At 37.7% G+C, this 16,470-nt stretch overlaps 1 protein-coding gene across 5 annotated transcripts in view; it reads right to left on the reverse strand.

Moving 5' to 3' along the window:
- Positions 1–1,104: 1,104 nt before the first annotated feature.
- SLC44A3 (solute carrier family 44 member 3) overlaps positions 1,105–16,470 on the reverse strand; it is a 96,066-nt gene continuing 80,700 nt past the window's right edge. For all 5 annotated transcript variants that reach the window (XM_081914196.1, XM_081914197.1, XM_081914195.1 and 2 more), the window contains 6 exons: positions 11,352–11,508; positions 9,535–9,618; positions 5,740–5,877; positions 4,653–4,889; positions 2,772–2,867; positions 1,105–1,326 (listed from right to left, as the gene is read on the reverse strand). In XM_081914196.1, the coding sequence (XP_081770322.1) occupies positions 1,315–1,326; positions 2,772–2,867; positions 4,653–4,889; positions 5,740–5,877; positions 9,535–9,618; positions 11,352–11,508 (724 nt within the window). In that variant the 3' untranslated portion in view covers positions 1,105–1,314. The remainder of the gene's footprint in view (positions 1,327–2,771; positions 2,868–4,652; positions 4,890–5,739; positions 5,878–9,534; positions 9,619–11,351; positions 11,509–16,470) is intronic.

A 16,470-nucleotide genomic window follows, 5' to 3' on the forward strand; every position in this document is an offset into this window, starting at 1 on the left:
TTATAATTTTTACTTGTAAAAGAGAGTTCATTGCCAAAAGTTTAGAATCCAGAGAGATTCAAGGCAAAATTTACTTGCAGCCAGCAGTATGCTTTTGAGACTTTAAAGAGGTGGTTTTGCTCAGAAAGGGGGAAAAGGCCTGTTATGCAGATGTTCTTTGGGAAATAAGGGCTTTTCTGAGTTGTGTGCCACATAACTTAATATGCAAACCAGTAGAGGGTCAGGCTGCATCTTGCCCTCTGCACACAAAGAAAATAACTACTCTTTTAGCAAACAGACTACTAGTAGTTGGGGATCATCATTTGATGTAGTGGAACACAAGTTTATCATAAAATACTCTTGTATCTAAAAAGGAACAGTATATAAGTAGTACAGTATAGAAATAGTACAATTACTTACCGAGATAGCGCCTATAGATATGTCTAATTTAATGAGGCTTTGTCCCTTGAAGGATGCCAAAATAAAATGAATGCATATAGCACATATTCCCAACCTCTTGGTCTTTGTTGTTAAAGACTTGCCTTCTTGACTGATCACTGATTCTCCTTTGCAGGATACAATTGTTCTTCAGGACATCAATGGTTTTGTTAATTTAGGAAATGCACAATGTTCTCCATAAAGGACTGCAATGGAAGGAACCTAATCATATGAACATTACCAAAAATTCATAGATAACATGATTCTACAACGTACTCCTTACCATAGGGGACCCTCTAACTAGCACTGCTTCTTAATCTATGACATGATTATTCACAGTTTAGATGTTATCCAGGCTGCGTTGTATACAGGTGACTCCCAACTTACGCTGTGCCTACATTCCAGGGATAGGATGCAAAGCCAAAATCAAGTGTAATAAAAACACATTGGGTTCAATGGCAGGTGGGATTGCCAAAGTCTTTTCCTCAGACACCAACCCCATTTTATTTTTTTCTACAGTTTTTTTTTGCCAATTGCATAAAACTGAATGCACACAAATTAAATGCACGTAAATTGTGAGTTACTTTTATATAAAAGTTGCTGAATCAATTTCATTGTGCTTTCTTAAGGGGCTTTATACCAAAAAGACAGTTTTATCATGTCGAAGTGCAAAAAACTTACAGCAGATTTGATAATTAGTATAAAACATCTTTAAATACTATTTCAATAAAACCACACATTGATTTTTTTAGTTTTTCACAGAGTTAGAGTGAGTTGATCATCTCTTCCAGTGCAAGAGGTACAAAACTGATTTAGGAAATAATTTATCTCAAAATATTGGTAACCTTCACTTTTATCTGAATTTTGCTGTTTTTGCTGTGTACTTTTAGAACCATCTCAAGTTCTGGCCTATAGTTAGGAAAAATGAAAAATGCATTGGATTAGTCATAATGGTAAGACAAAGTCTGTAAAGCAACACAAAGCATAAAAAGAGAAAGATTGGCGTAGAAATAATACTTCAGATTATTCTGCTGGCGTACGTGTGTCTTTTGTTTTGGCAAAAATACTCAAAGACCCACATACAATGAGAAAGCTAAGTACAGCCATTCATAAACACAATAAACTTAAAACCACACTTCCAGACTGCCTGACTGGCTTATTTCCACGCACCAGAAAGTTCTGAAAAGAAAAAATATGCAAGAGCCTAAGCTCTGTCAAGGCTTACAACATGAGCACTACGTGCAGTTTTTCTTTCCTGGCAAAAACTATTTTGGCAGAAAAAAGATGGCTGTTACTGTAAAAACCATGCACAGAAAAAAAACCCCAATTTTTTAAAAACTCAAATCAATTATGCTACAGATATAGTGTTTTTTTAAGTGGACACGAGTGAAATTATGTCAGAAACAAAGATGCTGCTGCTATTTTTAGGAGAAACTACATATTATATACTTTATCTGTGCACTACCTTAAAGATGCCCATGTAAAAGAGGGGGCACAGGGAAAACAGCAATTGGTTAGTGCTGTTTTTGTTGCTGATTTTAAAACTTGATCTCATTAACACACAAGCAGACAGTATCCCTCCTTTTTATGGTAAATATGTAGAATACAGCTTAGGGAAATTACATTATTCAATGGAAGAATGTAGCGACATTGAAGAAACAGGTCATGGCAGCCTAATCCTCCAGTATATACCTAATATGGTCTGGGAAGATTACATATCAGAACGTAGCGCTATGCTCATGTACCCACTATGCATGGCTTTCAAACAGAAAGATGATGCTAAAGCGTGTTCTGCTTAGTAAAGGTAAAGGTACCCCTGACCATTAGGTCCAGTTGTGACCGACTCTGGGGTTGTGGCGCTCATATCGCTCTATGGGCCGAGGGAGCCGGCGTTTGTCCGCAGACAGCTTCCGGGTCATGTGGCCAGCATGACTAAGCCGCTTCTGGTGAACCAGAGCAGTGCACGGAAACGCCGTTTACCTTCCCGCCAGAGCGGTTCCTATTTATCTACTTGCACTTTGACATGCTTTCAAACTGCTAGGTTGGCAGGAGCAGGGACCGAGCAACGGGAGTTCACCCACGTTGCAGGGATTCGAACTGCTGACCTTCTGATCAGCAAATCCTAGGCTCTGTGGTTTAACCCACAGCGCCACCCGCGTCCCAAGTGTAAGTGTTCTGCTTGCACGAGCAAAATATCCCACTCTGAAATTAGGAATAATTCTTCCAAAAGTATCCTCCTCCCCTCTCTACAAGTACTGTACTGGAAACACAAAGTATAAAATACATTTGTACTGCAAAGAAAATGCACCTTGTTATTTGATGTCCATATATTATGGCATTTACTTGTTTCTTACCATAGGCTGAAGTTCTGTGCCATATTCCTTGTTATGAAGGATATTTTTATTTCCGTGTGTGTTCTCTGCAAACTTGCTGCTCTGATCCAAAAAGTTCTACAAAGAACAAAACAACCAGTTGATTGACAACCTACTTCTGATTCTTTTTAGCCAAAGCTGATGTTTTCTGCGGTAATACAGATATTTGCAAAAGGAAAATATCTGCCCTTAAGAACATAAGAATCACCGCTGGATGAGGCTAACCGCCCAACTATTTTAGCATCCTGTTGTCACAGTGGCCAACCAGATGCCCATGGGAAGTCTGAAAGTAGGACTTCAGCACAATAGCACTTTCCCCACTAGTGATTCCCAGCAGCTGGCATTCAGAGGCATGCTATCTCCAACAGTTGAGGCAGAATATAGCTTTACTGTCCATGCATTTGTCTAACCTTTTAAAGCCACCCAGGTGGCCTTTCACATTCTCAAAGTGAATTCCATGGTTTAAATATGCAGTGTGTGTAGTAGTACTTTTTTCCCCATCCTAAATTTTCCAATATTCAACTTCATTGGATATTTCTGAGTTTTAATGTTATGAGGGAGGAAAGATGTTTTTTCATTCACTTTCTTCATAAATTTATACACCTCGATTGTGTCTCCTCTCCACTTAACTCACCTTGTCTCTACACTAGAAATCCCCAAATGTTACGATCAAGGAGTTTCTCCACCTCCCTGATCAATTTGGTTGTCCTTTTCTAGACCTCTTGATAGAAGAACAGTTGAGGAAAATATCAGTGCTGTTCTGTTGGCCTTGCATTTCATGTTCTACTGGACCAACTTTTTACTCAAACACTTGCATACTCTCACACCAAGAAATGTTGGTATATATTTAAAATATATAATTAAAACTATACTCCTAAGCACAATTATCAGGAACTTCTATTAAAATGAATGTGATTTTATCTGTATAAACATATAGAATTGGTACTTAAGGATGAAATGCTAAGGATATTAGCAGGAGGACCCACTGAAAATAAGTGGGACTGGTTTCCTGATTATGTTGTTAGCTTTTATACCTTAAGATATGTTGTAGAAAAACGGGGGGGGGGCTGACTTGTTGCTGCCCAACTCCCCAAGGGACTGAGTCCCCCAGGTCCATGATCGGTCATAGATGAATGGGCGGAGGCAGGATGAAGTGAAAGCAAGGCAGATCTTTATTTTTTTGTTGCAAGAGAGTTCTCTCCTCCCCTTGCACGGAGGTAAGAGAGACCAAGAACCAAGTATGCAGGAACCTTTAAAGACTTTTGAAACTGCCCAACCCCTTAGCCAAAGATCACCCTAAAAGAATCATACATACATCACAGGATGCAGTCAACAATAGAAGGAATTGTTTAAGGCTTTAATCCTACAAACACCTGGGAGTAAAACCTACTGAGCATAATAGGGATTATCTGAGTAAACGTGCACCAGATTGTACTGCACATCATATTAAGACAGTAATCCTACACACACTTATCTGGATGTAAACCCAATCTGATTCTGTCATAAGCCCTGTAGAGACTTCTTGGGAGGGCTGCCCTCACTCCAAAGGACTGGAGTGAGAATGTGGAGTTGAACCCTGTCTAGAAGGAGCTGATCTGGATGCTGGGGAGGGACCTAATGGGTTGCCTCAAGAGAGTCCCACCTCACTGTTATTGCATAGCCTTCAGGCAGAGGCAGAACCACTGATGCAACTTCAATTCCATCTCCTCTAAGTGAAGCTCTCCCCAACCCCAGGAAGGTGACTGAGACCAGGCTCATCTCCACCTCTGTGGCCAAAGACATGGCAAAGATTATCCCGGTGTGAACAGACCTACAGAAGTGCCTGCTTACTTGCCCAAGCTAAAGTTTTGTCTAACTGCTTACCATTAATTCTTGGTCCATGAAGTAAGGTTTCTCTGCAGATCCATCATTTGTTTCTCTGTCGACAGCAAAGCAAAGCAACAGGGCATCCACTATTGTCTGAAATACTGATAAGAAGTTGTGGGCGATGAGATAAGCCAAAAAAGCAACCAGCAGCAGTGGAACTACCCAAACGTGTAATTCACGGTTGTAGTTAAATGCCATCAAACCTCCAAAAACTGTGAAACATATCACAAACACCTGTATGAAAATAAATGTAGAGACTATATTTCAGAAGAAGCTATTGCAGACTTCACCCACCAAAGATGACCAAAACATTTAAGTGTATTTAGCATTTAGAGATTATTGCATTCAAAAGATCACAGGGAACGTCTTATTTCAAAACTTCCCTCTGCTTGCAACATTGTTTGCTTTGTTCTTTTTATTTCTTATCTGTATATTATCTTAAATTAAGACTATGAACTGCTTGAGGAAAGCAGCACCATTTTCCAATGCTTGCTTCAGATGTAATGGCAAATTATGGTTTGGCATTACATGAACAAGCCTCATCCTTGTGCGATTATCTCCTTCCTTTCCTTGTGCAGCCCGATTCCCTCTGAGTTATAACATCACAGCAATTCACAGCTTCTACTACAACAGGATTGGAGAAACTACAGTGTGCACAAAGGAACCAATGGTCTTATCTGTAAGGTATTCTTAAGATGTCCTCAGGTGGGATATTAGTTTTCTCCTAGTGCTTGCCCTTCTGACTCACACAAAATAGGAAGTCGGGGAGGGTGCAAAAGAAAGGCACTGCAACTCAAACTCATATAATGCCAAGTCACAATATTGCAGAATGCCCAACCCAACTCAAACAGGACTTCCCTGTTTCCTTAAAAATTTCAAACTTTGTTGCTTCTCTATAAACATCACTCATGAATCCTAATTTATTTCTAAATATTATACTGTACTGATTAGGGGAGATTTCAAGTAAGGAGCAATATTAATTGCCATGAGAGGAGAATTGAACTTTAAGATTTTTGAATTCCATTGTTATACAAGACAGTATTTTCAGTTAATAATCAATGGCACAGTGATAATAAGGTTTTACCTTTCCTAGAAATATAACAAAGTCACTGAAGCAGCTGATTGCTGTGGCATTAGCTGAACTTTTTGATAAAATAACAGCAGCATCTTCTGCTGAGGTCCAAAAGTATGTCCCATTTATGGCTGTTGCTGTGTATGCATTCTGTAATTAGAATGTAAATTGGTTTAGTTTTTTTTAAAAATGAAGGAAGGAGAATGAAAAGTAGAAGGCAGAAATCTTAACCCAGCCAAAGTTACTTCAAAATCAGATTTGACAGAAGTATTCCATAATTCTATGAAAAATATCTTGCATAATCCTTGAACCTAATTTTCAAAAACCATAGAACTTCTTCTTAACTGAAATGGTTAACAAAGTTAAAAAAAAATACAGCTAAACCTCTTATCACAAATTAAACAGTTTTCTTTAAATCTCTGAACATCAATGCCCAGCATTCCTCAAGGATTTAGTTACTGAAGTACAAAGTGGGTATATAAATGAAAGAGGAATGTGTGAAACTGTGTACAATTATTCTTTTCAGCCATCTGAAAGCAGTCATATTTTGTTTAGAGAAAAAGAAAAAGAATTACATCACTCTTGAACTATTTTTTTAAAAGCCATCTCATATTGGCATTCTTAACAGAGATTAGCAGAAAGCAAAGTGATTCTGCCAAAAGAATTTATAGTTTTCCATATTTATTTGGGATTTGAATACATTACAGTTAGTTTGCTTTTTTGAAACTGAAAAATTCCTCAGCATCTGCTGAAAAGTGTCGCTCAGACTAAGATTTATGCCCCAAATTTGAATTTTCTTTTCATAATTAGGAAAGTTTTGGGCTTTGATTTAATGAATGTACATCGTTGCACTTAATATAGCAGTGAAGGTGGAAGAAAAATCAAACGAAACGTAACTTGCAAACATGAATTCTATTGGTAGCTGACTACTTTAGCAATTTCTAAAGGGGTGACAGAGTTCATTGGTTGCAGCAAAAAAACCCTAAGATCCTTGTGGCACTTTAAAGATCGACCATTTATTTTGAAATATGTTTCTGTGGGCTTATATCAGGTGAAATGAAATCCATTAAAACTTATGCCTTTACAGTTGCAGCCATCTGCAGAACATTCTCCCTATTGAGATCTGCCTGGTACCTTCACTGACATCTTTACGGTGCCTGGTAAAAACATAACTCACTCCTCCCCCACCAGGCTGTTGATGGACTATTATGATGATGTATTTGCTTTTACTGTGCTTCCTGCAGCTGATATGGAGGGATGTTGTTGTAGGTTTTCTATAAATTGCATGCATTTTAGTACGAATGTGTCAATATTATAATGCTTTTAAACACGTTTAAGTCTTTTGGACACCTCTGTGTAACAAGCAACTAACAAGCATAGCAAATAAAACACTTTGTTAGTCCTTAACATAACACAAGATTCTTTACAGGTAGGTAGCCGTGTTGGTCTGCCGTAGTCGAAACAAATTAACAAGATTCTTTGTCGTTTTGACAATTGTAACATGTTTTGTTAAAGACTTAAATCCTTTGCTAGTTCATATGTTCACCGCAAGTCCATAGACCAAGATAACCAAAATTGCAACGGCAGTACAAACTAGCAAGTCTGGAACACAGACAATTCAGTTACACTTACACCCAAAGCATTTGAGAGACTACTTAACCCAGTAAGTCACTGCGGTCTACAATATAGCTTTTCCTTCAAGTTCTAAAGATACCAGAAACCCACTCCACCGAGCTTGGAGCAAGGCCTTGTTCTGCAGAGCAGCACTCCTGTCGAGACACAACAGACGCCCACTATCTGAACTTTCTGGAAACAACTGAAGACAGTTTTGTTCTAAGAAGCTTTCCTAGCTGGATGAATAGGTCTCTGATATATCTGCTGTTATTTCCTGTGTTGGGGTGTTATTGGTGTGTGTGTGTATGTGTTATTCAGCTGTTTTTATTGCATTTTGCACAACACCTTGAGATCTGTGTGGAAGGTGATCAATAAATAAGTTACTATCCTAAAACTCCCTTTTAGAAGAAATTCAGCCCCTATGTTCTAGTGCCTGGGAACCAAAGGCTATATTTCTCACAGATAAATAAGGAATGGGATTGTTTACATATTTTGAAATAGCACAGTAGACAAAAAAAAAGTACTTAGGGGGAAAAAACATCCCTCTGTACTTCACAACACAGAATGAATGTCAAGGGTCTTGGAAAAACTGACCTGTTAGCTTCATGAGAAAAGCCCTGTGGCACAGGTCCAAGCCCTAAAGTTTCCTGCTTCTGAAGAATAATTGCAACTTTGTGTAACAGCTGAATTCAGTCTTCCACTCTAGGACTCTATTAAAAATGAGCTCAGTGAAAAGAGGAGAGCCATAGCAACAAAATCTTCTTTTAAAAGAAGCCAAAAACAAGCTGGTCAGACGTGATTGTATTTAGCTTCTTTGGTTTGCTCATACAAGCTGGTTGGTCTCAATCCATGCCACATACAGAATTGTCCCAACCCAGGTACAGAATAGTTCAGCTCATTCAGACACCCTTTTGTTCCTGTTCGTAGTCTGCCTACCTGTCGTAAGTAGTCTACCTATATCCAGGAACAACACACCACAGCTCCAGCATGCTACATCATTTATAAACTGTGTGCCATCTTACTGAACTTTAATCAATAGCACAGTGAGGATTAGGAAGACCTAGGCTGAAAACTCCAGAGCTCAAAGGGTGGCATTTAGCTAGCCACTCTCTCTCAGCCTAACTAACCTATCTCACAGAGTTGTGTGTAGCTACCATGAGACCAGTTTTGCTGAAGGTGAGAGAGAATAAAAATTGCTTAATTGCTTAATTAATTATTCAATGAGACACATAACCACGTGCAGCTTTCACCAGCATGTTGCCTCCAGATCCTCCAGACTACAATTCCTAACAACCTCAATTTATCACTACTGCAAAATAAATAAATAAATAAATAAATAAATAAATAAATAAATATAAAATCCACAACAGTAAGGTATGAAAAAATGAGATGGTAATTAGAGGAAACCTAGGAGACTGACTATAAGGGAAAATGCATCTTCCTACAGAAGTTTCTGATTAGACTTAATTGTTCTTTCTTAAAACCATCAAAAATAGGATGATACTAAATATTTTGTATGACTAGCAGACTGAATTCATGAAATTTTGCATTTACACAGATTATTTATTATACAATATTTCACATTTATTTTTTTTAAAAGCCCAAAACAGATAAGAGAAGTTATGTAACTCCATAAAATAATTGTGTCAAGGAAACATTAAGAAAACATTCTATATAATAATTTCAAGCATAATTTTAAGTAGCAAAACCACCCAGTTATCCTATAAACACCCATTCAAAAATGCATTTTCATAACTTATATCATCAAAGATTTAACATAATAAAAAACAAGAAGGATATATGAAGATAGAGATTGCTGATAAGTATAAACTAATTGTCATCTCTCTAACTTGGGACTAATCTGTCTTGAAGCTGCTTTGAGAGCCAACAGACTCTAAGGATAGCGAAGCATGCACAAAAATCTCATGTGGTAGCATCAACCAAGCACACAATTGTTTACTTTTCAAAGACCATAGTAGTAGATAATGCTTATTTTTGTGACAAACATGCCAGTCACAGTATACAGCTGTGATAGTGACCAACAGAATTAGCATTTCTGAACCAATGCTAAACTGAGCAAGTAAAAATTAAATAACTTTTGAAGTATTTTCCTTAAAAACCTCCAATTTCATTCTGATTTTTTGCAGTAAAAAAATCAAGTATCTATACAAAATTTCACCTGATATAACATACCTGGTTTAAGCATCTTAGGCCTCTTTCTAGGCACCAGAAACAGCAACAGCAGCATTTGAATATGCATCTTGCACACGTATTCTTCTGCAGTGGGAAACAGCACTAATTAGTTGTCAAAGCCAGAAACATATTTGCAAATTAAATTCTCCTTTTTCCAGGACACCCATTGTCAGAAAGCAGTGTGAAGTACTTCTGCATCAGCTATGCAGTTACCACCTCTGTTGTGTTATGTTCTTGGTTTAGTCCTGGCGTATTTCTTGTGCTTTGTCTGAAACAGACATACCATGGTTTGGGTTCGGACAACATGACAAGTCATATTATGGCTTCCTCGAGACAATGCAGGCACCATGTATGAGGGGGAGGCACATTCACAGTTAAACTATGGTTTAAGACAAACTGTGCCTTAACAAGACATGTAGATCAGGACTGTGAATAATTTTGGTTAAACTTCCATCTGCTTAGAAAATAGAAAAACAGAAAGGCTTAATGCTGTGTGTTTAGCAAATATAGTTTGCAGCTTGACACCCAGACAGCTGCATATTGTCTTATTTCTTAATGGGGGGGTGGGAAGAGAAGGGGAATTCCTTCCAACAGAAAGCTGTTGCAACTGCAAAACCTGTAGGACAGTTGTACAGTACATGGAGCTCTGTGGACCATAAGAAACATAATTTTGGATGTGATCTTCAGACAGGCAGTAAATAAATGTTTATACTAGCAGCAGCAGCAGCAGCAGCAGCAGCAGCAGCAGCAGCAGCATATTAGATAGCCTGTTATGTTCTTGGGATTGATACCCGAAAACAGGGTCTCAGTGCAAAATAGGACATTCTGTATAGGAAAGATCACTAGAACTTTTACTGAAACATTGGTATGATCCAGATGTTTTAGCAGCATCCTGTCTCCTTCATTTGTAGATCAAATTCCCATAACACAGACTTTCTGGGAAACTTAGCCTTACAATTATGCAGTGATCTCCAATGTATTGCTATACATTATTACAACATTCTGCACAGATCACAGAAGCCACTGCCATTCAATACTATTTATTCTCCTTTAGAAGAGGAAAATAAAAGCTAGAAAAGCTCTTTTAATAACTACATTATGTGACAGAGATGAGCAGAACACAAAATATTTTTTATTACTTTAATGTAAATAAAATGTTTAAAGGATTCAGGATATTTTAAAAATAAAAATGCTGGGAATTAGAAATTAAATCCAAAATTAATTCCTGTAATAAGCATTGCATTTTCTTGATTTGTGCCATCAGCCTTTTCCTGAACAGTTCCCAAAATTCAAAATGGTCTTGTGCTTGTAAACTATTCAGAAGCTTTAGCTTCTTCAGAATGTGGCAGCTTAGTGCCTAAGGAGGGTGTGTGAGGAAAATGAATTACTTTAGTGTTCATAATTCCACTAGCTCCATACTATCTTCACAGTCATAATTCAAAGTTCCAGTTCTAATCCATGAAACCCTAAATACTTCTTTTGTCAAAATCTGTCTGTTTAGGTTGGTTTCCAGAGGTGAAGGCAGGGGTGGGGAACTAATTAGGCACACAAGTCAGAGGTTCCTCACCCCTAGGTTATAGGTAAGACATTAAGGGGTGGAGACTTTTAAGACTGCACAATGGAAATGTTCTTTCTTGAACTTTGTAACCTCCTGTGAACATTTGGAATCGGGATGATATTGAGCTATAAAGCTCAATAAATAAGTAAGTAAAAAATAAATACAAGAGCGGGAAATGATGCTCAGATATCATTACTTTCTGCTCCCTGATGCATTAACTACTATATGATGGCATTACAGAACTAAAGTACAAGCCTACCTTTTTTTCCAGGATGCTATAAATTGACAATAGAATAATCCTTGGGACTCTCACTATTGTGATTAAAAAGGACCCTTTCACAACTGTTCCCAGATGATAACAAAAAAGAATTGATATGGAAGACAGGACTGGATGACTTGGTGGTTTACTTTTATTTCTAGAACGAAAAACAAACATGTAAAACTACACAGGTGATAAAACGAAACACAATATAGCTATTAGGATCGGCATCTCATAGTTTGTTAACCGATTGTAACGGAAGTCCTGTATCTACTGACCTTTGAAAAACTGAATTGAGCCCACGTGCCATCAAATTGGATGCACATATATTTAAGGCCATTATAATTTACATGTTCTCAACCCTGCCATTCCAGAAGCTCCCCTATGCATGTGACAGTGCTGGGGGATACAAACCACTCAAAACAACTGTGCTATCCAATCCTATTCTCTGAATAATACACTGTGGAATACTCTATGGAAATTAATCTTCACACGCATTTAGGAAATTCCCTGAATGAAAATGCAGTTTCACATGCTAAGTAGAGCCCTAGGGAAATTTGCATGGTCACCACTTTCCCTAATCTGATGGGCACAGGAGAACCCATCTTTGGAGTAAACAGATCTGCTGCTTCCAGCAAAAAGAGTGGTGTGGCCCCCAGTGAGACCAGAAACACACATATGTATAGATAAGGACACATAAGAGGGCATTCAGTGTTATGGCACACACTATCTCCTGATATGCTACAACTGCCTATGGCATATTAAAAACGCTTTTACTCAGGCAAACATTCAGGAAACAGTGCTTCAGCTTTTGATTCTATTCTATAGGACCTTAAGATTAGTGAATTTTATCCTGTTTTTAATATGCTGTGTCCCGCTTGGAAACATTTTTTATTAGGAGTCTAATTATTGTAAGTAACAAATAATTAAAAACTGGAGAAGATTTTAATAGAGCTCTAAACAGGGAAAAGGTGATATGAAATTTGTAGTATACAGTTTTTAGCTAATCTCTTTCCCCCCACACTAATCTGATTAATCCCTATTTGCCATTTCATTATAAACTCTAATTCTTCTTCTCTTCAGTTATTAAATATAAGATTAGGCCTCCTTTCTGAAAAACTATAAAACTGGTATGCAGTACTGCTAATGGTGAAATGAGGACTTTACTGTTTAGGATTGACTGTAGCATTATAATGGATGGGGAGGGGGGAAGAGATCAAACCATAGATTTCTGTGAGCTGCTGCTTTTGAAGGTGAGCTTAATGGGAATCGCAGGACACAATTGTAACAGAACTTCTCAAGTATTATTTGAGTTCAAGCTTGCATTAATATGAATCCAAAACAAGCCTCAAGAATGAATGAAATGAGAATCACACTTTAAAATGTTCACTCTTTCAAGTGTTTTCTGCCATGACCTTTACAAAATGGGAGCAGTGTTCGCAAAAGAACAAGAGCTAATGGGTGAAGTATGAAACTGAGGTTCTGTAAATATATTTTTATTAAATTTTCACCTAAGCAGGAATTTAAATAGACATAGCCACGTCAGCCTAGGTAGGTATCATAGTAATACAATCCCTACAGCCTTTCCACAGTAATAGCTACACTACAGCTATAAGGCTATATTTATATATGCATGCACCACATTATTTTCAATAGGAAATACCAGGAAAATGGTATGCATTCATTTCAGCTCTTCAGGCCAGGGGAACGGTTTGGGGGTAAGTGCTGGATTTCTATGTAAAATAAGTACATTGACATACTTTCTAAAAGTCATCATTCTTATGTTTCTGAAATAGATCTTTATCTCGGTTTGAATTTAGCTTAATCAAATGTCTCTTCATAAATGCTTACATGTGAAACACCTAGAGAAAATATAACTGCAGAATATATTAAAAAATATATTAAGCAAGCATATGACATTGAAAAAAGGCAAGGATTATGCATTTATTAATAATTAATTTCTTACTGAAAGCACAAGAAGGAATTGTATTCATATGATTACCTTTTACTTGTAAGATTACCTAAAGTGTGTTCATTAATGTAGTCAAATGGTAAATTTTGAAGTGTGTTTGGATAAGTCTATAACAAATTCTTCAACTGCCTGGTTCCAGCCAAGGAAAACTGAAGAGAACAGGCTCTGATAATGTTTCGCGGCTTTATGGGCTCTAAGCAGGTCAAAAAACAGAACAAAGACTTTCCTTTTATCTAAGATCGAACCAAAAATGCAAAAGATGCAAGGTAAGAGACAGCTGGTAGAGCTAATATGACTCAGGAAATGTCATCAACTGGTATATCAACCCAAACAACGTCACTCAACTGCAGAGAAAAAATCGAAGTCATCTAATAAGAATGCTGAGTTAGTACTGGGCAGTGGAGATACATGGTTACTGCATTGGGCTAAGTTCAACTGGGCAGTACCACACGGCTGTTAAGAGGACTCTTAAGAGAAGAAGATACCCCTGATGCTGTTGCAGACACTTTTACAACATGAATTTTCTGAGCTGAATTCCTGCTTGCTGAGATAGTTTCATGGTGGCATGTGCCCTGTTCCTTGTGCTGTTATAAAGTAAATAAAATAATCTACACTCACAAAATTGACTGTGGATTTGTCTACGTAATAAAAATATATTTAAAAATTTGTGAAATGAAGCTCCCTTTCCTCTGTGAAATACAAGTATGAGGTATCTCATTCCATAGCATCAGAGAACTTTACAATCTTATGATATGGTCCAGCACTTTTCAGGCACTGTATTTTTTTTAGTGGAAAGAGAAGCAAGCAATGCATCTCTTCCCCACTACTAATACTCCAACAATCCTTTGCTGCCTTCTATATATTTCTGATTTGAAATAAACGTGAAATAACAGTAAGAGTATTATTACCCTTTTTGCAGACTTCCCCAGTGTCAACCAATGAAATTAGGCCTGAGTTGGGATTTCAGCTCATACCCACTTATTAGTCACTCAGCTGCGCTGCCACTCATTTAAAGGTACTGAATTTGCATCCTTACTCATCATAAACTGAAGCTTAAAATGCAACCTCTCAATATTAAGTTCTTTTTAAAGGCAGATTTCAAAATACTGAATTCTGCTTTCATAAATCATAAAAGAGTAGGTGGTAGAGGAAACTGTATATCTGTTATTAAATTATGAACAGCTCTAAAGAATGCATCTTCTATCTAAAATAAAAGAAAGCAAAGTACAGTTTCAGGTCAAACAGACGACCCCTGTGAAGCTAATCCAGCTGAAACAACTCTCCACCCTCCCCACTTTTAATTCCGCTTATGGAGAGACTGCAAAATGCCTAATAGATTGCTTTGTGTAGTGAGGAAGCAGGTTTGCTGAGGTAAAGGCTGCTCTATTTCCTGTAAATGCTTACTAGCTAAAGGGAAAGGCTCTGCACGCAATGTGATAAACAAAGCTCTTGTGACATACCGTACTACTGCCCAAAAGCGTGTGATAGCATTCTTGCTTCATCTTTCTACACACATTAGTCTGCTGCATTGGCTTAAATACCTCTATGTGCTGGCAAAGCAAATCATAGGAAGAGGGACCGACACTGTAGGGTGGCTCATTCTCCTTGGCAAATACGGTATATGAATTTCAATGCTAACATACATAATCTAGCATTATAAAAGAGAAAACAGTGTAGAGCAGACAAACACCCACTCTCATCTGATGGCTCTTGCTTTGAGAGATGCGCCAAAGGAACAAAGCCATTCTGAAGGTCACAGTGGTGCACATTATCAGAAGGGGAGAGTGCGAGGAAAGAAGGCATGCTTGTTACCCTTGGGAAAGGACTGGTGAAATCAATATCTCTAGCTTGCATGAATTAAGTCAACCCTGACCTGTACTATTAACTGGGGTCAAATTGGATGGATGGATGAATGGAATAATATAACAACAGTGATGGAAATGACTATTTTTTATAGTCATTTCTAAATGACCTAGTTTGCTAAATCATGGTTTACAAGTCAAAGTGCCGTGTGCTGGTGCACATGGACTACAAAATCTTCCCTCTCACTGCCTCAGTTTTTCTCCTAAAATACCACAGTGTGTTCTTTCTTCCTTAGCTTCTAAAACCCTCAAAAGGGTCATAATAATTCACACTCTGTCCTTTTGGAAAAACCATGGGTAGGAGAATTTTATTTGTTTATTTTTTCTCTCTTTCTCTGTCTCATCTGCAATAAAAATCTTCCCTTGGTGCTAGGGAGGGAGGGAGAGTCTTCTTGGCATGTCCCCTGAGGCAGTTTTTCTCAAACTTGGATCCCCAGCTGCTGTTGGACTACAACTCCTATCATCTCTAGCTAGGAGGACTAGTTGTCAGGGATGATGGGAATTGTAGTCCAACAACAGCTGGAGACCCAAGTTTGAGAAATACTGTGAGATGATCCATTTGGGCACTGAGACGGATTCAGAGCCTTGGCTCAGTCTATGTGCTTCTTGTGCCCCCTAGTGGCCCAGTCTGTCATCAACAGCATGATGTAAGACCAGTACATACGTTGTAGAGAGACAAATGTGATATTTTGAAACAAATTCTTACTGAAATCAGCACACAGTGATTTTCCTAAGGAGAAAAATGTGCTGGAAGAACTACTATGAATACAAATACCTCCAAGAACATTCTAAAAACACCTACAATTCTCAACCTTACTTCACAACTGACAATGCCAGTAGCATTCTTTCTTCCCAAAGGCAACATTCCTCAAACAAGCACTCATTCCATTATATGAGTGGGGATTTTAAAAAGCAGCAATTACACCACTAACATTTGGGAACATTCAAAATTTAAAGAATGAATCATATGTAAAGTGAAACTGACAATGGGCATAACCCAACAAATCAGCCTCACACATAGAGACAAGCTTGCACAAGCCAGACAGGTTTTTCAAGTATCAAAAATTGCTTGCACAAGCTACCCTCATATGGGATCTAAATTAATTCAGACAGCTGAGAACATATCACTTTGCAAGAAGAACAGTATTATGTATGGCATGTAGAAAATGAAAGTTTATGAATGTAATAGAGGATGAGTTGCTAATTTCATGAAAATAAAAAGGGTTTAAATAAACTATTGTCAAAATGGAACAGAGTTCTTGTTAAGAGGTCATTAAAGATAATA

The sequence above is a fragment of the Podarcis melisellensis genome (genome assembly GCF_964234715.1).
Source record: "Podarcis melisellensis genome assembly, chromosome: 6".
NCBI classification, from domain to species: Eukaryota; Metazoa; Chordata; class Lepidosauria; order Squamata; family Lacertidae; genus Podarcis; species Podarcis melisellensis.